Genomic DNA, 21,668 nt, shown 5'->3' with positions numbered 1-21,668 from the left:
GATACCAGCCTAGAAGAAAAGCAGGAGCTCCAAGTTCAATGTGAAAGCCTACTTCAAAAGAACAAGGCAGAGAGAGCTGATGAACACGGTCTTGGCCTCCACGAAGACATCCACATACAAGTATGCACAGATCTAATATAAATAATGTATACAAATACACACATGTGCTTTAGAATTTAAAATGCTGTCAGACATACTCTGTGATGAGTTGGGCTAAGGAAATGGCAAAGACAGAAGGTAGGATCTGTGATGAGAGAGACTTTGACTTAGTTATGACGCTTCTCAGCATTCTTATATATTTGGTTGTGAGCCTAGCCTTTAACGGCTGAGCCATCTCTCCAGCCCGCTTCTCAGCATTCTTAATAAATAGCTGATGAATGGCCGAATGCTAAATGCATGCATCATGAAAATAAGGCTGTCTGATATTAGAATATAGGCAGTTGTGCACTCAGGAGGCTTAGGAAGGAAGACTGTCAAGTTCAAGGTCAGTCAGGGCTACAGAGAGTTTATAATGAAAGCCACGACACCAAGTACACTGTAGTTGCTCCTGAGGGGAAAGCTGTGCTTCTAACGACACTAAGTGCTCTTGGATGAATCTTCCCCAAGGTCTGCAACTGGTGTCAGATGTGGATGGACATTTAAGCAAGCTTTAGAAGATCAGTTACTTTTAGCCTGACTGTATATTAACAACACTTAGGGAACTTAACCAATGCCTACAGGCCTACCAAACACCAGCTAAATCTGAGTCTGAATCTCCACGCTGGGAACTGAGGCCTGGATTTTGTTGGTTTTGTTTAATGCTCACAGTTGCTGCTGATGTCTAGTGAGCACTTCTACTGTGCACTGTGGTTCTCAAACTAGGAACACAGAAGAATTACTGAATGGCTTGTTAAAATTCATTCAGATTCAGTCTGCAGTAGAATGTGGCAGTTCATACTTAAGGACATTTCCAGGTAGCATTTACACTGCTTGTATTTGGGGTTATTGTGTTAATAATTTTTTGAGACAGGATCTCATGTAGCCTAGGCTGGCCTCAAACTTGCTTTGGAGATGAGAATGCCCCTAAATTCCTGATCTTTCTGCCTCCAGTTCCCATTGCTAGGGTTACAGACTACCACACATGACTTTTGCTGGTGTTTGTAGACTAAATGAAGAGTAAATGCAATAGATGATTTGAGAAATACGAACACTACATGAAAAACTGAAATATAAAAAAATCAGAAAGGGAACTTTAAACTATAAGATACCATCATGTACTAGTTAGAATGACTGAATTTAAAATAGAGCCAAACTAGCTCACGTGCTAGTGGGGGTGCATAGCAACCAGAACCCTCCTCTGCCATATGCTGGGAAGCATTTGATCACTTTCTTGCAAGCAAAACATCATATACTTAACATACAAGTCTGCAACGCCATGTCTAGGTACCCACCCAAGGGAAATTCAACCCTACCCCCACATCAAAGCCTGTGTGTGGACGTGCGGAGCAGTTTTGCTCATAAAAGCCACACATGATAGCCACAGAAACACTCTTCAATGGGTGGATGGATAAATCACTAACCATGTGGCTCATGACTACTCAGAAATCACCAACAAGCTGCTGATGTCAACAGTATTAATGGTCCTTTTCCACTAATTCTAGTAAACAAAATATGTCACTTAAAAGGCTGCAGACTACATAGTTCTGTTTATACAGTATTGTGAAAGAGTTAAAATTAACAATAGTATTGGGAGGTATAAATTATAATGGGACAAAAAAGAATTCTGGGAGGTGACAGAAATGTAGAGGAAATTTTCCTTGCAGAATCTCATCTGTTATACAGGACTCTAAGTCTACCTACTTCTTCACATTGCTGTTAAACAGTACACGTTTTAAAGATAAAGCATGCCTTATATAGAATTACATACATTGTACCCTTCTTTTACCTCACAGAATGTTAACACTGGTTTAAAAGAACCATTTATGTTTTTTGCTCCTTCCAGAACAACGTGACAAGGCACTGACAAAGAAACCAGTAACAACAGGCAAATACTGACGTGGTGATAGGCAGGCTCAGCAGGAGCATGCTCAGATAAGCCTGCAGACCAGCACATGGCTAAAAGGATACCTTGCTTTTTATAATGCCTTTAAAATTTTGGGAAAGAAACACGCCTTTTGCTTTACTTTATACTTGTACCCCTCAACCCTGCACAGTGTCAGAGGCTCAAGCGCAAGACCTGCACATGTTAGCCAAGTGCTCCAGTCCTAAGCTACATCCCAGACTTTATTCATCTTTTCTAAGAAAACCACCTTCCTAGCACTGTTGTCATTCCTAGCTTGTGGCAGTGTTTGGTGAACAGAAGGACTGTTTGTATTGGCATTGTACAGAGTCTCTTAGAAGGTGGAGCATAGGTGCATATATACTTTTTAGACTACAGGATAGAGGTTGGAGCAGACCACAATGCCACTCAGCAGTGCTTTTGTGAAGGTGGGTTTTGCAAGAATCATTTGTGCATACTAATATTTCTGTGTATTACTTTGTGAAGTATTTAAGTCTCTCCTGGATTTTGCATTGAAGTCTTTCTTCCTATCATGCTATTATTGTTCCTTATCCACCCTGGATATCCTCTAGCTTTGCAAGATAATTGGTTTGTCAATATTCTATTCCAGTTTGCTTACTCATTTTCTCTCCCCTCTACCCTCCAACATAGCCCTGGCTGTCCTGGTCCTCAAACCAGCTCTGTAAAGCAGGCTGTCCTTGCAACTCAGAGATCTGCCTTTCAGGTGTTGAACTAAAGGGGTGTGCCACCACACTTAGCTGCTTACTCATTTTTAAAAAAATAATTTGTCTTTAAATGATTTGGATGTTTTAAAATTTGACAAAGTCTACTTTACATTTTGTTTTTTGAGAAAGGCTGTCATTACTTAGCTCAAGCTGACTTCAACCCTGTTTCAATTCTCTTTCCTCAAGCTCCAGAGTGTTGGTATTATAGGGAGGTAACTCTACACCAAGATACAGTCGACCTCACATGTAATCATACAAAACATTTTAAATTCACTTTCCCTCCCTCCCTCCCTCCTTCGTGACAGGGCTCACACTGTAGTGCATGCTAGCCTGGAGCTCAGCATGTAGCTCAAAGTGGTTTAAAACTGGTAATCCTCCAGCCTCCATCTCCCACATACTGGCATCCAGCACGAGCTGACAGACCCGGAGCTGACACTAAACTTTCTATCCTACTTCTAAAACCATATGTACTTAATTTTTAAGGTTATTTTTAAAATATAAATATTCTGTATTATCGGTGCAGAGTATTTTATTTAGCTACTGTTAGTCTTTCACATTGTTATTTACATATTAATTATAACTAATATTGTAAAGGGTATCAATTTTGCTTTAGCCAATTTTGCTTCCCTTTTTCTGAACATCTGCCTAGGGAAGAATCTCAGACACAGAGTTTCTAAGAAAATATATTCAAAAGGCGAAGTATGTGCTGATGACTGAGCGTGTCACACTCCATCATTTCAAAGAAGAAAGCACTCAAGAAGTGAAGACGTGTGATCCAGAAACGGAAATTGAGTGGTCAGAGGAGACACAGCAGCTTTTACTCCCAATAGCATGTCTTCATTATTGTATCACGTGAATAAATGCTTCTAAAACCTTAAATTGAAATCAGTGTAGCAAGTCACTGCTGTTCTTACTGTGTAAGACTATACCCATTGACTTGATCTCAAATGTTGTCCCGGCTCTAGCAATGCACTCTGTTAGGACCTCTGTGTGCACAGCACACGGGTCAGCAGCAGTCACGTCTCCACGCCCTCTGCCCTGACCTGCAGGAGTGCTACCATTTGCATATTTTATGCATGTGGCAATACTCAATTACAGGGGCTTTTCAAAGCCAAAATGCAATTGTTAACTTGATAGATTTTGTTTGATTTTTAAAGTTTCAGATTGATTAACTGAATGTTCTTAACCACTTTCTGTATGCAAATATAATAATATATTATAATAATATAATGCCATACACTGAGCTTCCAGTTCAATTTAAAAATCTTTCTGAAACACAAATATATTCATGCCTTTAAAATACTTGTGACATACTAGATATGCTTACTAATTTGCTTGACATTTTAATTACATATAGATTATAAAACAAATCTTTCTAATTTCTGGAATTACAATTTGACAATATAATTATTTTCTTACGTATAACATGTCAGCTCTGGAGCACTGAGGCTTTGGTCTTCCTATGTCCAGCTGCCTCCTAGCATGAATAACAGAACTCTCGTCAAAGTTACACCGAGAGAAACACCCACAGTTCAGTTGTTCAAACTTGCGGCTGACGCATTTGTACCTTGACCAGGGAGCCTTCCTCTACTGACTTTCATCAGAGCCATGGCTCATTCTAAAGCTCCTCTCTTCCTTGTGAATGTATCTGCCAACTTGGTGGCCTCCTGACTGAGATACTGGGGGAATGTGCCCCTCCATGGTTTTCATTACATGGTGTCAGGTCTGCTAAAAACAGAGCCTGCAGCAGTTTTCCATTCCTGTCCCCATGTGGATACTGTCAAGACTGAGATATGGGACATGGGCCAGGTTACTGTCTGTTATGCTTGAAAGAAGTTTCACAGAAGTTGCTGTAAGCTTGTGATGGAATGAATATCCCACTCCTCTGCCAAAACCCAGCAACTATTCACAAAAGAAATGCCTGTCCTAGGCACTATGTATTGAATGTATTGTCAAGATCAGAAGCTTGAGGAAAAAGAGTAATATACAATGATTTTTTGCATCCTGCCTCTCTGCTTTCTAAATGCCACTGCTAGGAACGGTTTCCTATCAACTGGACAAATTCCTCTCAGAGCCAGCAGAATACATCAGTTCAGTTCCACAATCTGGTGACCCATATGGATTAGTACTTGACAGTCTATAGTCCATCTCTCAAGGAATGAGTACTTAAGAGAAAAACACCAGATATTTTCAAAGGTCAGTAGAATTGGAGATAAACAAGAGCAACAAACAACCAACATAAGACAAAATATCCTCACAGGCTTTGGTGTCATCCAGCACCTAAATAAACTTCACCAATACAGGTCAAAAGCAACCTTTATTGCCTCTCTCTAATCCTCTCGAAGACAGGTAAGAAATAAATAGCAATGTATATATAGTGCTCATGCATACATGGGCATTCAAATAATGGCATTTAGTAATCCACAAGTGCTAAGAACTTCATACACTGGGTATAATATACAGACTGGCTATGACTTTTGTCATAGTAAAAGGAAGAGGACAAACAAACCTCAGATGAGTGCAGAACACACAGGCCATCAAAAAGGAGCTACAGAAAGCTAATTTGTCAGGGCTGGGATAGAGCTTTAGTTCTGGCTGTTAAGACTGTATTCTTTCTGCTGTACCCTATGCTGGGCTCTTCCAATAATAAATGTAAGCAAGTTTGAGAGTTTGCAAGGAACCAGTACTTCACATAATCTGGGTGACAAACCTAAGAAATAAACTGGGATAGACATAGTATACAAGCATCATGGGTTAAGTATGAATTTTCCCCCAAAGGCTCATGTGTTGAACACTAATGCCCTCATCTTTTTGTGAGGTTCTGGAACCCTTAGGATGTGGGACCTAGCTTAAAGAAGTCGGTCAGCAGGGTCAGATCTGGAGGTGTATCTTGTCTATAGCCTTTCCGGCCATGCACGTCCCTATCAGCCAGTAAGTGAACAGTCTTCTTCATATGCTGGCATGATTTCTACATGCATGAGTGTGAACTCCAACCCATGAAACTGTGAACCTAATAAATCTTTCCACCCTGAGGTTGTTTCTGCCAGGTGCTTTTAGCACAACGATGAGTGGGTGTCCAGGGGATAAAAATGTCTTCAAAGAAGCTGGATCTGATGTTGTCACTACAGATTAGATGCAAATAAAGCATGTTATCATTTGAGAAACGCTACCCTTAAACAAGCATAGCGTATCCAGTAGGTTTCTATTCTAGGGATGGTAAATGCTAGCACCTGCACTGCCTCCTCTTTCCCACTCTAACACAGTGGATCTTCTTTCCTACTGAGCCTAAATGCAACCTCAGAAAGGTTCTAAACACTCTGGTCCACAGAGCCTCTATTGATGACAGGGCATATGAGCAAGCCAGATAAAATGTTCTGACTTCCTCACATTACATAATACATAATAAACAGTATAATATTGTTTTTTCCAAGTACTAAGTTTCTGATTTGTATTCATTTAAGACTGTCAACTATATAAATGAATATAGAACAGGTATTTAAAAGTGTTCTGAGTATATATATAAGACAAACGTATGGTATTTAAGGGTGTGAGGAATCTAGAGTTAAAAACAACAACAAAAACCAAAAACCAAAACCAAACACACAAACGGAAAACCAAGAAACTCTGGATGTAGTTCGGTTCAGGAATCAGTAACCTGGAGAGATAGATGGCCCAGTCGTTAAGAGCGCTGAGTGCTCATCCAGAGGACCCAGGTTCAATTCCCAGCACCTACATGGCGGCTCACAAGTGTCTATAACTCCAGTTCCAGGACATCCATTACCCTCACGCACACCTACATGAAGACAAACCACCAATGCAAATAAAATAAATGATTAAAAAAGAAAAAAGGGAATCAGTAACCTTTCCTGTAGAAAAGCAGATAGTAAATATGGTAAGTCTTGCGGGCCAGTGGTTTGTGAGCTCTGCAGTGACATTGTGAGAGCTGCCACAGACCATACAGAAACTGGTGAGCATGTCTGCACTCTAACCAACCTCGTTACAAGGTTATCTTACAGCACTATTACCCCTGTTCTGACCCCAGTGAGTGAACAATCCCCTACCCCCCCCAATATTATAAAAGCTATTCCTAATTTGTAAGCTGAATTTGAACCATAGACAGCCCAGATCTGGTGTTACCAGCCTATGAGACTTTCCTTCAGCCAAAACAAGGTGTAGCTACAGAGCAATGCAAAAGCAAGGACGAGGGGTCATCTGCTTTGTGGGCCAGAAGTTGAGGTTTGCAAAGACAAGAAACGACGACAGTACATTTTCCTTAGGTTTGGGAACACTTACATTTCATGTCAAATGTCTATATTTAACACATAGTTTTAAAAATAGATTATTATTATTTTTAATCCTCCATTCTAGTTTCCAATAGAACAAATACTACAAGGCACACACGCCATGTGACCCAGGAAGTGTATTTTTCAGTATGTTAAAGGGCATGGGGTCACAAAGCTTGAGAACCAGCTGCTTAGCTATAGCAGGATGGACTCCAGTGCAGTAGAGAACAGCTCGTCCTGCCCACCAGACTTAACCACCTGCACCCCACCTTCACCTAACCCCATTCAAGAACTACCTGACTTTTCTTTGATTGAATTGAGATTTGATAAATTAAATCCTCTGCAATTATACCTCAAGTGAAAAATATAGAGAAAATACCATGACTGTTTACATAAAAGAACAACCCTTTACATACATACTTCAGACAATTTTATTTTTTAATCTTCTTTTTTTGCCACCAAGTGCACTATATAGAATCCACTGTGGACAGATATGAGAAGGTAATATTTGTATACAAATAGGATAAAGGGCCAAGGCCTCAGTCTAGGGGGAGGGCCAGGTGTGGACGGTGGAACACACAGGGCAGCTAGAATCCAGAATGTGGCATTCTTTGTGAAAACAATTGAAAGAGGTGGTAGAGAAAATAATGATGCAGATAATGACCATGAGGATGCTGAAGATCAGGGAGATGATACTTGGGCACTTGGCAGTGGGGGCATAGGCCTGGGCCAACTTCACAGAGTAGGCATAAGCAGCAGGAGTTGAAGAAGAGTGCATTGAACTCTTCTGACCAGAGCACATGGTCAGGCACAGAGACCTCTCTGGGCATGATGATCATGGTGGTTCTCACAACAGCTGAGTTGTTGCTTCCCCCAGCTCAGTCACCCCATACTCCTCTTTGATTATCTCATAGCTTGGACGAAGCCCGGCATTGGTGGGCAAGAAGGCTTGGGAATTGTGGCTAATGGTACTGACTCTGGAACAATCGCTCCATCTGGAGGATGGCCCTTGATTTTTATCTTTTAAGACACAGTCTTGTCATATAGCCCTGGCATGCCTGGAACTCACTATGGAGTCCACGTGATCCTCTTGCCTCTACCTTCTGAGTGCTGGGATTATAGGTCCATGTCATCATGTCTGCAGGGTTCTCACCATAGCATTTGCTTCATCAAAACAGGCAACTAGAGGTAAGGGTCTTAGTGTCTCTCTCTCTCTCTCTCTCTCTCTCTCTCTCTCTCTCTCTCTCTCTCTCTGCCTCTCTGTCTCTGTCTCTTTCTCTCCCTCCCTCCCTCCCTCCTCTCACTTCTATTTTTCAAGTTTTAAAACAAAACATTATATACTACAAATTACAACAACTCCTTAACTCCAGAACATATTTCACAGCAGATCCATTAGCCCCTTTAATAGGTCACAGTGTACCCAGGACCTGGATACACAATCACAGTGCAAGCCTGGTCCATGAGGACCATCACAGCAGAGAGAAATCTAAAGAACAAAGGCTAGCAGACACATTACAAGTGTAATGTGCTCAAAACACTAAAGAATTTCATTTCGCAAGCACCACAAAAGTATCTTATATTGCACTTTAAAAGAGTATTGATATTTTGTTTGCTCTGCTATTTAAGATCAGGACCTTTTAAAATAACATTTCAGGGGAAATTAAAGGGAAACTTCTGTTAATCCCAGTGTTGCAATGCATGGGGAACTCTTACATAAGGAAGTGTTCTTTTCAATATAAATTTACTTTGTCATTAGATTTAACTATCCAAATGATGTGTATGGCTGGACCCAGGGAAACACATATCTCTTCTCTCCCCTCTCTTTCTTTCTCCCCATATTAGAAAAATAATAATCACAATTCAAACATTAGTTTGGTTGCATTATATGCTCCTAATTAGAAATTTTCCCAAGACCACATTATTCTAAAATTCATTATCATTTCTTTAATGGAATAATAACCTTGTGAATAAGTAACAAAGGAGGAAGAAACATACTTTTTATATATTTATTCCTCCATTTTATTATAAAATACCTTTAAAGTAAGAGACAAGACATTAGGTCTGTCATGATCTGTAAGAGCTTAGTCCAGGGACACTAAAGTTAATAACAAGTCTGCTATGACATACAGAAACCTGAAACCCATCATCCCTCTTCTGGGGACTAGGCTCTGTGTAGGGGAACATACAAATTTACTTAAGATTTTGATAGTGACAATATTCAATGAAGAACCAAATGGAGGGAAAATGCTTACTGTTTAAATCTACAGAACAGCAATAGTCTCATCATGATTGCAAAACATTCTAAATTGTGAAACAAGTTATTTGTAAAATAGACAAAAGTGAAGCAGCTTCCTCAGTCATTTTTGAGATCTCAGCACCAATTTAAAGAAAATCCTTTACTTAAAAGAAGGCCAACTTCAAAACACGAATTGCTACAGTGAGTACTTAGGACATAAAATGAATTTATGTCTCACATAACATCCCTGCTCTGTCAGAATACAAGTAAATATGAAAGAAGACTAATGTTTAAAAGGGGAAAAAATGTTAGTCACTTTTCTCTACAATTCTTTAAGGAACAAATGAGTCTCCATACTAAACAAACCAAACAAAAAACCAAAAAATCCTACACAACTAAACAGCTGCCAAGACAAAACCAAAATCAACAACAAAAAACCACCTCTGTAAGGGGTGTGTGTGTACGTGTGTGTGTGTGATGAGTTATTTTCCTCACTCTCATTTTCAAGTGAAAACCCTAACTATAACAGTCATTTAAGTCAATTTAAAAATCGTATGGATCTACAGTACCTCAGGGTACAGCATCAGAGGGACTTTGATCCTATTCGGGAGGAATCCCTGCGGAAGCCTCACCAATGCTGCCCTACAGCAGCAAATGGGAATAAATGTACTTTAGAGCTTGGCACAGCAGTTTATATTTTGAAAGAATTACCATTGTTATCTTAATAAAATGGTTTTTAGTTTTATTTTGTTTTCGCAGTTCCCATCCCCAGCAGTGAGACACTTTGTGGAAACCGTTGGCTCTCAGGAACGGACAAGCAACTGGAACCAGTATTAGACAAACATGACACTGCAACAAGACAAGCCATTCAGGCAGCGATGGAGCAAGCAGAGAAGCGGAAACTGCAGAACCGTGTTCCTGGGCTGCTCACAGCCAGGCCCCTCATCTCAAGAAGCCAAAGCAAAGCGGCTGACTTACATTGCTTCTTCAGCTCCCGCAGCTGCTGCTTAAACTGCACGAACTTTTCATTCTCTTTAAAGTCGGCGTCAGAGTTCTTATCCTGTAAAGCCAAAAATTTCTTCTCCACCAGTAATTTTAAATCTGGTACTTTTTCTGGACGTTCTTCTTTTACCTAAGAAAGAAAATAAATTCATGTTCATTAGTGATAACGAGTATCAACAGGGATATACAACTGTCTTAATCTCATTTAATTCAAAGGACAGTATGAGAGAAAATAGATCCTCCTCCCAGGAGACAAATCGACTACTCAGAAAAAGCGATGGTCTCACCCACCCTGCCTTCCCCACACAGCCTGTCACTGTGTCCACAACTTGTTGAACCCTGCAAAAGAGGCAACTGGCCCAGCCCTGCGAATCACCATTCTTCCTTTACCTAGGTCTGCGTGGCCCATCTCTACATGCAACATTTTCTGTCCTCTTCTAGCTTTGACCAGTTGGTGACAGTGATCCCACATTAACAAGAGAAACAAAGGTTTTCATTTTCCACAGATCCCTGATCTAATAAGGAGCTGAGTGTACTGCTTGCTCTGTTCAAAGCCAAACACTCAATGTATGTTCTTCCCCCTAAATGTTATAAAGTTCGGCCATGCAGAAATATTAAAAGTACTGGACTGTGAACACTATGTATGTCCTCACGCTGCAATTACATTTGGCTGTGTTTGCGCCATCACATCTCTTCCCATGTATCCTATTCTTGAGTCTGTCTTATAATGTACTTAGATCTTCATCTCCTTTAGAACACAGGTTCAACAGCAGCAGCATTAACAACACACTCTATTAGAAGCCTGGAGCTTCTTTCCACGTAGTTGCTTCTTGAGTGTAGCCCATACCTTTGTGGTTTCCACACTGTTTTTAGGGAATGGCTGACAGCACCTTGGTTTAAACAATTGTCCCACATCAATAGGGCCATTGGAGACCCCTGAAGTTGGGTCTACTCTTCCAAGATTTGGCTAGGAAAAGCTGAGGAAAGCCATTTCCCCATCTACAAAGTAATATAAATTTTGCTTGATGTATTAAATGTTTTGACTACCTGTACTCCTACTCAGTCCTCACCAATTTCCGACTGCAAAACCTTTTAAAAGCCAAGCAATGCCATCCAAACAGTAAACTTCTAGAGAGAAGACAACAATAAGTAATTTAGCCTTTACCCCCCAGACCTCTAGGAATAACTGTGGGACAAATACAGGGAGGACGGCTCGTGGAAAGTAAACCTGCAACTCCCTGATGGCAAACCATGGAGCTGCTGCCGGAACAAGCTGGCTCTTCACAAGTTTTAGAGCTTGGGTGGGAAAGGTGTTCTGGAAGTTGTGAGCCAAGGAATACCACAAGTCTACAGCCCACAACAAATCTCACAATTAAACAAGCTGTTACTGGGAGGAGACCGAGGAGGACGGCAGCAGAGAGCAGAGCAGGGGACAGGTCTACATAGGCTTCCCTGGGAGGCTGGATTGGCAAAGTTGTCCAAAGTGTCCCGGGATTAAGAATTTTGTGATCTGATCCTGGGGCAAACTCAGGAGTTGGTAGCTTTTTTTTTTTTTTTTTTTTTTTAATTTTCTTTTGTTTTTCCCACAGGATGGGGCCTGGCCATTCTCCTACCCAGGGGAGGGGAAGCTGTTTCAGCCATTTGGGAAGTCTGGGAGGAGTCATCCAGTGGAGCTCCTTAAGGCAGAGCTTGGCCACTCACACAGGTCAGGCCTGGTCACCAGAATGGGCTAGGGGTGGAGCCTGATGGTTAGAGTGCTGCGGAGGCCGGGCTTGCAAAGGGAAGTTGGTGTGAACAGCCAACAGTCCATCTTCTCAGAACCCACCAGAGATGATGTAACCTTCCATGTCACAGATGTGGACATGAAAAATCAGACTTACTAGGCCTTGTCCACAGCACTGGAGCTCCCACCATTGGCTGTGATTTCATTTTAGGAGTAGGGGTTGGACCTGTTTCATGCTAAACAGATACTCCACCACTAGTTATATCCCAGCCTCTGCTGGATAATCTTAAACACCAGTGAGACTGGCCTATCAGTGATAGTCATAGACTCTGATTTTAGAAAGAGAGAAAGGTCTTGATACCAAGTTTCGGACACTCCTATCTCCTTTCTTGGATCTTTATTGTTTTAAATTATGTGCATGTCTATGTGTCTCTGTGTGGTATGTGCATAGGTGCCTATGGAGGCTACGGATATTGGAGAACAGTCTCCCTAACCCCAACTGCAGCCACAGCTGGACCCACAGGCAGCTGGGAGCCACCTAGCACGGCTGCTGGGAATCAAACTTGGGTCCTCTGGAAGAACAACCACTTCCCCAGGCCTTACTTTCTATTCTTCACTCTCAGGTTCTAGCTCCTTCCTTATCTGCTTCTCCTGCTTTGCTCACCATTGTGCTGACAGTCACTAAACATGCTCGAAACATTGTCTTGTTCTCCGAATAAGACAGAAATTCTTTGAACAATGTCTGACTTATCATTATATTACCAGTACCTGACAGAGAGATAGGGGGCATTACTCTAAATATTTCAAATTAATCTTAACAGGATCAAACACTTAATCTTCTAACAGTCAAAATCATCAATTAATATTAGTGGAATATATTAACTTCTACACTGAAGACAGCTTATATAGAGAGCAGCTAAACTTGCACTTTTTAATCAGTTTTTAAAGTTAAGAATATAAAAAGGTTTAATCAGAGAAATTTCTTGATTTTATTTTAAATTAATGAGATGTCTAATTTCTCAGAACCTACCAATCACATCCAAGCAAAAGGATGTGTGCTATGATCACCTTTTGTCAGGGGGAAGAAATGTTCTGTGCTTAGTTGCTCTGATATTGGCTAGCTGGGCAGAATGAATGTAAGCAGGACTCTAAAACACCCCTAGTTCATGCTTCGGTGACAGAGTGAAGGAAGTAAGTGTCTAATACTGATGTCACTTTGGCCACTGCTGGTCAATCTAGAAAATAACCAGTGAAAAAAGGCAGAATGCAAGGGAACGCAGAGAAAGAAAAGCCATGTAAAATAGCAGTGAGAGTCTGATGGCCCATGAGCCTGGCCCAGGAACCTGGGTTCAGGTAAGCTGAATTTGTGGAGCTCATAAAAGAGACTGTCTGGACATCAAGAAGTGACTCTGGGTTGGTAACCAGACAAGAGCTGAAGATGGAGGTTTGCTTATCACACAGAGTGAAAGAGAGCCAAGGCAGAGACATGTACTGCCTCTTCAGGAATGTGAGCAGGGTGCAGTCACAGGAAAGTGGTCTGAAGGAAACCTGGAAGTAATGCACAGTGTGGAGACTGAGGGAGGACAGTGCTTCTGGGAGCCAGGGAAGTCATAAACAACCTCAAATTACTTCCAGCTAACGTGAAGATTGGTCCTTCTCCACTCGCTGTTTTTCTAGGGTTACATTCCTCCAAGCCTATATCACTTTACCATCAACTGCTACCAAGGAAAGCAAAGATGGGCTTCCAGGACAAGTTATATACTGAATCAAAATTTCTAAATGACCCCCAAGGTTAAAGAACCAATAAAGCGCAATTAGAGAAGGGAAAAGACGATACTAACGTATATGAGTGTGAATAAGAGCTGTGAGACAGTGACTAGCTAGCCTCTACTGTACATGACAAAACAAGATGACATTTGCTCCAGGCCATGGCAGCAAGAATTCAGAATAACACAGAGCTAACTGCTCTTCTCAGAAAAGGATTACAGGCGCTTTCTAGGTTTACAGAAGAAATGGGCCCACATTCACTGTTTACTTGGGATGTTAATGGCGGCACTGCAGAAAGGCCTTGAAGCATGTGATCAATCAGAAATGTGGGCACAAGCTGACATGACGAACAAAAGAGCAGGTGATGAGTACAACCCAAATGTTCTTTCTCAACCTCGCCCTCAACGCACTCAGCAAATGTAACTCCTATGACTCCATGATTCAAACGATAGCTACAGAAGCACTGAACAGAAGTGTCCAGGAACAGGGGAGCGCATGCATGCGTGGAGACTAACGATGGAAGAGGCATCATCTGAAGTCAACAAGACTGCAATGTGAAACATGACAAGAAACACCACAATAAACCAAATTTGGTGTTTAAATGTGTTTTTCTATTAGTCAAAACTTCCAGGAAGTTGGAAAGCTCTATCATAAAACTTTATCATATCAAATATTGTCTGTGAAGGTCCACTTTGTACCTGGCACACCTATCCAGTGCAGAGAGAATCCACTGTAACCAAGCACTGTGAATGGCAGCCTAGAAAAAACTCACTGTGCGCCACCCAATGCAATACGGGGGCTGTTTTTGATGGTTTCTTGTTCTGTCCGAATTTTTAAGAAAAATAAGGAGAACTCCACCCCCTCCGTGTGTGTGTGTGTGTGTGTGTGTGTGTGTGTGTGTGTGTGTGTGTGTGTGTGTGTGTATCTGATCATGTATGTTATTCTAGTATAAGGAAAATAAAGGTGGTCCCTTTTCTTTAGGGCGAAGTTCAAAATACTTAAAAGAAATCTGAGAGGAGAAGTTATCAGTTCCAGTCACTTACCAATGAGAACATGCCCAGATATAACATGTAAGCCCACCACATATGTTGTCAATTTGACAAAACTGCTATTATGAAGCACCAAGGTTTATTAGGTAGTTTAAGCAATAGGAATTCACTTTTACAGTTCTGAAGTCTAGAAATTCAAGATCACAGAGACAGAAGGGTTGGTTTCGTTACTGGGCATGTAGTCCAATTTTTCCTATGCCACGGTGTAGACTTCTCACTGTATTTGGTCATCTTCTCTGGAGCTATCGTTTGGCCCTTCCATTATATGAAGTAGTCTTCTCTCATGACCCATGTCTTCCTCCCACTGTAGGAAGTTATCTTTTCCATGCCACTCCACAGTCTCCTGATGTAAACACTGGCTTCTCCCACACCAACAAACACATGACCCTCCCAGCAGATGTGCCTCTGTTATTAGTCATGTTAGACTAAGGTCTACTAAATGGCCACAGTGAGCCTAAGTTATCTCTTTATTCATTTTTTGTGGAAATAACATCATGTTTATAATTCTTGATTCATAATGAAAGATCTTACTCATCCATTTATTTACCTATTTTTAATGTTATTACACGTGTTTGAGTATAGGTTTGTACATATGAGTGCAAAACTCACAGAGGCCACAAGATCCCCCTCTGGAGGTGGAATTACATGTGGTTTTAAGCTGCCAGGTGTGGGTGCTGGAACCTGAACGCAGGTCCTCTGAGAGGGCAGCAAGCACCCTTAACTGCTCAGCCATGTCTCCAGCCTCTCAAATGGATTCTCCAACATGGCATATCTACAAGTTCCTGTGATACTGAGGTTAAAGTTGAACTTTAGTTAAAAATCAGACAAAACTGAATCGTTGGTGGTAGAAATAACTTCTTTACAGAAGGGAACTGTTCTAAAACCCTGAGGCTTGGGCTGGAGCCGTATGCAGTAGAGTACTTGCCTGACTGTACAAGGTCCAATTCACAGTCCAGCATAGAAACAATCTCATTCCTGCTTCTTCAACTGAATGACACACATGTGTCATCCTAGCACTTGGAAGACTAAGGCAAGAGGATAGCCACAAGTCTGAGGACAGCTTTAGGACTCTCAGTAAACTGAAGGCCAGCTTGGGCTAAAGGGAGACTTATTAAAAAACAACAAATGAATGAATGAATGAATGAATGAATGAATGAAAACAAACAAATATTTTGTAGAATAAAGTGTTCTACCCTTTCAGAGATAAGCAAAATTATCAAAACTGTTAATATTCATTTTATTGGTATTTTATATTTATACTTCCTCTTTCTTTTTTCATTTGGGGTACTAGATGAACCACCCCGGGGCTCACACATGCTAGACTAGTATCACCGCTGAGGTACTTTCTAAGCCCTCTTTATCCTTTTTATTATAAAGCAGGGCTTCACTAAATGGCCCAGGCAGATGTTAAACCTGGGATCTTCTTGCTTCAGCCTCCCAAGTAGCAGAGGTTACATGCCTGCATCAGACCATCTTCCCCCTTTTCAGAAACACAGTCTTGATAAACAGTTGTGGCTGGCTTGGCAAAGATTACTTCCTTTACTCATCTCCATTTGGCGTTTTTGTAATCCATCCATCCATCCCCGGCACTGGTTGAGCACCTGTGAGCTAGCTAGCATATGATCCTTGCATGAAACAAGGTTCTTGGCCAGCAAGTTAAGCAGTCAGTAGCTGCTCTGTGGTATATAAGTGCCTGGCATGGACACTCAGTGTTGGCTTTAATGATTTCTAAATTGAGCTTTGTTTCCCTTTTGCTAAAACAAACACTGTCATGAGAAAAACCGTTCCTTTCTTCTGTGGCACTCCTAACTCCGGATCCTTTCCTTCCCTTCCTCCTTTTGGAAGCTAGCCAGAACTAAGAGAGTTCCGGGACTTAGTGGGAAGGAGGGAGCAGAGCAGCAGGAACCAGGCCATGGGAGGCAGAGGCAGTGGTGTCAGCAGAACAGAGGATGACAGCAGCTTTAAGTGAGATGGGGAGGGCTGGTGAGATGGCTTAGCAGTTAAGAGCACCCAACTGCTCTTCCAGAGGTCCTGAGTTCAATTCCCAGCAACCACATGGTGGCTCACAACCATCTGTAAAGAGATCCGATGCCCTCTTCTGAATGCGTCTGAAGGCAGCTACAGTTTACTTATATATATTAGATGAATAAATCTTAAAAAAAAAAAAAAAAAGAATGTATTAAAAGTGAGATGGGGAACAGGAGCAGATGGGACCTGGGAGCAGAACTGCTCCTACTTCAGGCTGTGTCTCAGACAATCCTCCGGAAAGCCTTAGATTTTTGTCATTCGTTTCTTTGGAGTATACACTTCGGTGATGTTGAGACAACAAATCTCTACTTATCTTTAACTCTGGATGATCAAAAGTTGCATTTCTTTCCTGTCAACAGGAGCACAGATGCTTGAGCATGTTTGAAGATGGAGAAAGAAGCAATGGGGAAACAGAGATGAAAACACCAAGAGCAAGCAATAGATCTCACTTGAAAAAAATCAAGGACCATAAAGAAATGAGCTGGGAACACAGGAACTTATTCTGTAAACTAGGCTGGCTTTGAACTCACAGATCTGCCCACCTTTGCCTGCTGAGTGCTGGGATTAAAGGCATGTGCCACTACTGCCCAGTTGTGAACAGTGGTCTTTCCCAGGCACTGGAAGCTCCGAACTGGACTAGTGAAGATCCACAAAGAATCTTAGGGAATGGCCGTGACAGTGCAAGCTGGGGTGTGAGAGCTGCTAGTGTGCTCCACGTGGCTGCTGCACAGAAGAATGCAGGCTGCGGACTTTACATTAGAAACTAAGTTTATAAGGAACATTTTCTGTTTTTAAAACAACATACGTGTGTGTGTGTGTGTGCAGTAATTTTGAAATTGGGGATGGTTGCATGCTCATGTTGCTCCTGAAATCCCAGCATGAGAGAGTGGAAACAGGAAGATCAGGGAGTACAAGGGCATCATCCCTTGGCCACACAGTTTAAAGCCAAGGTAGGCTGACTGAGATCCTGCCAACAAGCAACGATAAGTAAACAAGTGTTTCTGTGCCTGCAGAATTTGAATGTCGAGTACTTGGGAATAAATCTGGGACCTGCCTCAGGCTAGGTGAGAGGTGGCCCACTGAGTTCCAGCTCTGAAATGGCCTTTCATGTACGGCAGAGGGCCACAGAAGGGGTGTGTAGAAGACAATACAGACTCCATCTAGACATGCTAATCTAAGTGTTAAGATTAAAAATTCTCACTTGGAATATAAGACTCTGCTATGATCTTAGAAAAGGCACTGTATACATCCAAGTCTGATTTCCACTCGTAGTGGTAGAAAATAACAATATTAATTTTTCATAGTTGTGAAAATAAACGGAACAAAGCAGTTAAGCCCTCAGCCACCTGGCAGTCTTCTATAATAAGAAGCTGTTATTGTCATGATTACTGCTGATTATCATTATAGAGGCAGATCTGCAGGGAGGCTGGATTCACTGGTCTATGCTCTGTTAAGACTGGAGACACCCACAGGAGGCCTCCATGAACAGACTGTAATGGAAACCATGGAAATGAGTGAGATCACCAAGGAAACTGAATGAATGGAAACAAAAAGGACCAAGATAGAACTTTGGAGAATGTTACACTTAACAGGCAGCTGGAAGAGTTATAAAAGAAAACCTGTAAGAGTTAACAAGACAACCAAAGAAAGTGCCCCAAAATTTGGGGAAGAAATTTTAAGATGTGTCAAACGTCTGAGCGAGGTTGAGCCAAACACAGACTGAGAAGTGCCCATCCGACTCAGTCTGAGTCATCTGGGATTCTGGCAAGAGTAGCGCAAAGCCCAAAAGCTCCTGCCACATACCCAGACCATATTCAATGAATCATTTAAAAAGGATGAGGCAGGAATTCAGAAAACACACATCACCAAACAAAACACGCTTCAGTGAGCTGCCCAGTTTACGCTTAAAACTCAATTGTGAATATTTAGCTGCATTTTATTTTTTATTATTTATTTGTATGTATGTGGGCATGTTTATGTACACTGAACATGTGGAGTGGCCAAAGGACAACTTTTGGGCATTGTTTCCTTCCTCCCACCGAGTGGGTCTGGGAGACTGAACTCAGGCAGTCAGGCTCTGTAGTAAGTGCCCTTACCTGCTGAGCTTCTCTGGCCACTTAGCTACATTTTAACTAACACCGGATCCTGGCTGCTTGTAACCCAGTGCTTCCTTTGTGTCAGCAAGGGACAGGCATACAATAAGCTGACTTACTCATTCTTCTGTCAAGTTCTTCCATGGAACAAAAGCCAGTTTGCTTGCTTTTGGGGGGTGGGGAGTGGTACTGGTAGAAACAAAAGGTGGAACTCAATCATAACCTATACTGAAACTGTGTACTACTTTCGCAATGTGCAAATGCAAATATTAATGTACTTATAAGATGATAATATACCTCGTTTCTTCTGTAAAATACTGTATGCATATGTAATGACTCAAAAGTGTGTCATTTTATTGCCATGGGTCAAAGTCAAGATCTCCTCCTCCTGCAATTACCATTACTGCCTTGCAGGCATCATTTCACTGAGAGGGGAGATCACAGGAGTGAAAGATATTAATGGTCTGAGTCATTCACACACTTCTTGAATCATGTGAGAATCTAGTATAAAATTAGTCATTCCTGTAAATGAACCGAGAGTCTCGGATAAATTGATTGACTTTCAAATAACCAGTTAGGTATCTGGCTTCCAAATAAAAACACCCAATGCTTTCCAGTCTTCCTTTAAAAGTTCAGCACACTTAGCACACAGTAGTGGAACAGTTTGCTTTTATTCTGCTTAGTAAGAAGATTCAGTATTCTAATTTGTGGTCGACTGGATAAAAAAGCTACAGGACCTCTCTCATACTAGAAATCTACAGAGAATTGACTCAATTGTCCTCAGAATACTCTTTCAACAATATTTACTGAATCCCAATCGAATGTTCGGCATTATGCTAAGCACTGAAACATTTATGGACACTAGCCCACATTTATGACATTCTATCCAACTGGTCATACACGGGGTACATTACTATAAGACAACACTGTCTCCACTATATGTAGCAAAAGGACTTGGTAAAAATTTTATTAAAAGGTATCAACAGAGAATCACTGTGCTTTCCCTGTCGATACCCTTACCACATGTACATATGGGATATGCCATGTTTTTTTACTATACACCTTCTATGCTTAAGAAATATTCATACATGTTTAATGATGGCCAGCATAGACCTTTTGTTCCCTTCATCTCACGCCAACTTCTGATGCATTATACAATTTACACTGACGCTACTGGACCAAATTATTTGTAGTTCGATATGTTTTCTAGCATCATTATTTAGCAAGATTCTGACTTCTAACTAAACACTGGAGTGAAAACACTTCCTTGTGGTTCATTATGACACACCAAGTGGACTTTACAGTTTGCCAGGGTGTTGTGACACCATCACTGAGCAGTTCCAATCAGACCTGGAACACCTTTCCTCCTTCAAGGTGCTTAGATAAAAATGAGAAAGAGTAAGGTCAAATATGTATATATGCTATTGATCTGGTTTTAATGATCAGTCCTATTAGAATACACCCAAAAGATGGCAGCCAAATACGGCAGCTTGCCACCTTCAGGCATCTTCTACTCAGTACACATCAGCACTCATGATGCTGAAAAATCACCCTAGCACACTGCTCACAGCACCATGTCCACTCTAATCGTGGGGCCAACAGGAGCAACTGGTGCACTCGAAATACAGCTTAGGATCCTCATGTCCCTGAGAGAACAACTGCAAATGTTGATCTCACCTCTCCGAATTTGTTTGCGCATTTGTTTTGGAGAAATTCTTTTTTGACAGTATTTAAGAAAACATATGGTTTATTTATTCATGTATTCATCCACTCTGTGATTTACTGAATATCTTGTATCCTGTAGTAGGCACTAGAAGGTTTATGGATTAACAAGTTAACTGTGCCCTACTACTATCACGGGATCTGGGATCTAGTGGGGAAATGGGTATTCTTTAACTAGTCAGAAGAGCTTATGATACACTATGGTGAGTACTTGGAAGAACACTTATCAGATGGCAGGGGAGCATCTAATGAAGTAGATATCGAGGATACCATTTCAAAGTGCTCAGTCTAACAAAGTCCATCCCTAAGGTAGGGTGGGACGAGGACTGTGGCTACTGCTATTGAACATCTGAATTCTAAACTCCAAGTGTCCCAAAGCCTCAAATTTAAAACAACATCTTTATCTCAATTTCACAGATGCGAGGAGTGGATAGCTCACAGTGGTTAAACATCCTGCACAAGGTCAATGTGGGGCAGTGACAGAAAGAACCAACTCATTCAAGTCTCCCTTTCACACCAACAACACTGTGAAAGCATGAAGGACTCCAGGCAAATATCCAAACCACATGTGTGAGTCCTCACATGAAAAGACACTCTGACCTGGAACTGTTTTTTGCCACCCACCATGCCTTTATCACCCACGGATTGAGCCAATGCCTTATCAGCTGCCATGATACCTTACTTACTAATAGTGAAGCAGTACAAAGATACGGGTTAATACTAACTAACAGGACATAAGTCCTATTGAAACAAAGTATCATCCGCTGAAGTCATCTCTGATACACTCAGTCCTAGCACCTTATGAGATTAGGTAAGGTGAAATTCTGGTGATACTGGAATCTAGAGAGTAATTGCTTCTAGAGAGTAATCTAGAGAGATATTGCTTCTCCTAGAGCCAGAGTGGACAGGCAGGGGGAAGAGAACTAGTTTCACAACTCTCCCCTCTGTCATAATTGAACACCAGTTTACACCCAACCCTACCTACTTTATGGCAACTCTGGT

At 41.4% G+C, this 21,668-nt stretch overlaps 1 protein-coding gene across 6 annotated transcripts in view; it reads right to left on the bottom strand.

Moving 5' to 3' along the window:
• The window catches only part of Nsmce2 (NSE2 (MMS21) homolog, SMC5-SMC6 complex SUMO ligase), a 213,562-nt gene that overhangs the window by 129,820 nt on the left and 62,074 nt on the right, over window positions 1-21,668 (bottom strand). For all 6 annotated transcript variants that reach the window (XR_004389413.1, XM_032915890.1, XM_032915892.1 and 3 more), the window contains exon 3: window positions 10,261-10,414. Coding sequence is in view for 5 of the 6 variants with exons in the window: in XM_032915890.1 (XP_032771781.1) it covers window positions 10,261-10,414 (154 nt within the window). In the remaining variant the exon portion in view is untranslated. The remainder of the gene's footprint in view (window positions 1-10,260; window positions 10,415-21,668) is intronic.

This window comes from Rattus rattus, chromosome 1 (assembly GCF_011064425.1).
Source record: "Rattus rattus isolate New Zealand chromosome 1, Rrattus_CSIRO_v1, whole genome shotgun sequence".
NCBI classification, from domain to species: domain Eukaryota; kingdom Metazoa; phylum Chordata; class Mammalia; order Rodentia; family Muridae; genus Rattus; species Rattus rattus.
The sequence above is the reverse complement of the archived record's forward strand: the minus strand, read 5'-3'. Positions and strand labels throughout refer to the sequence as shown.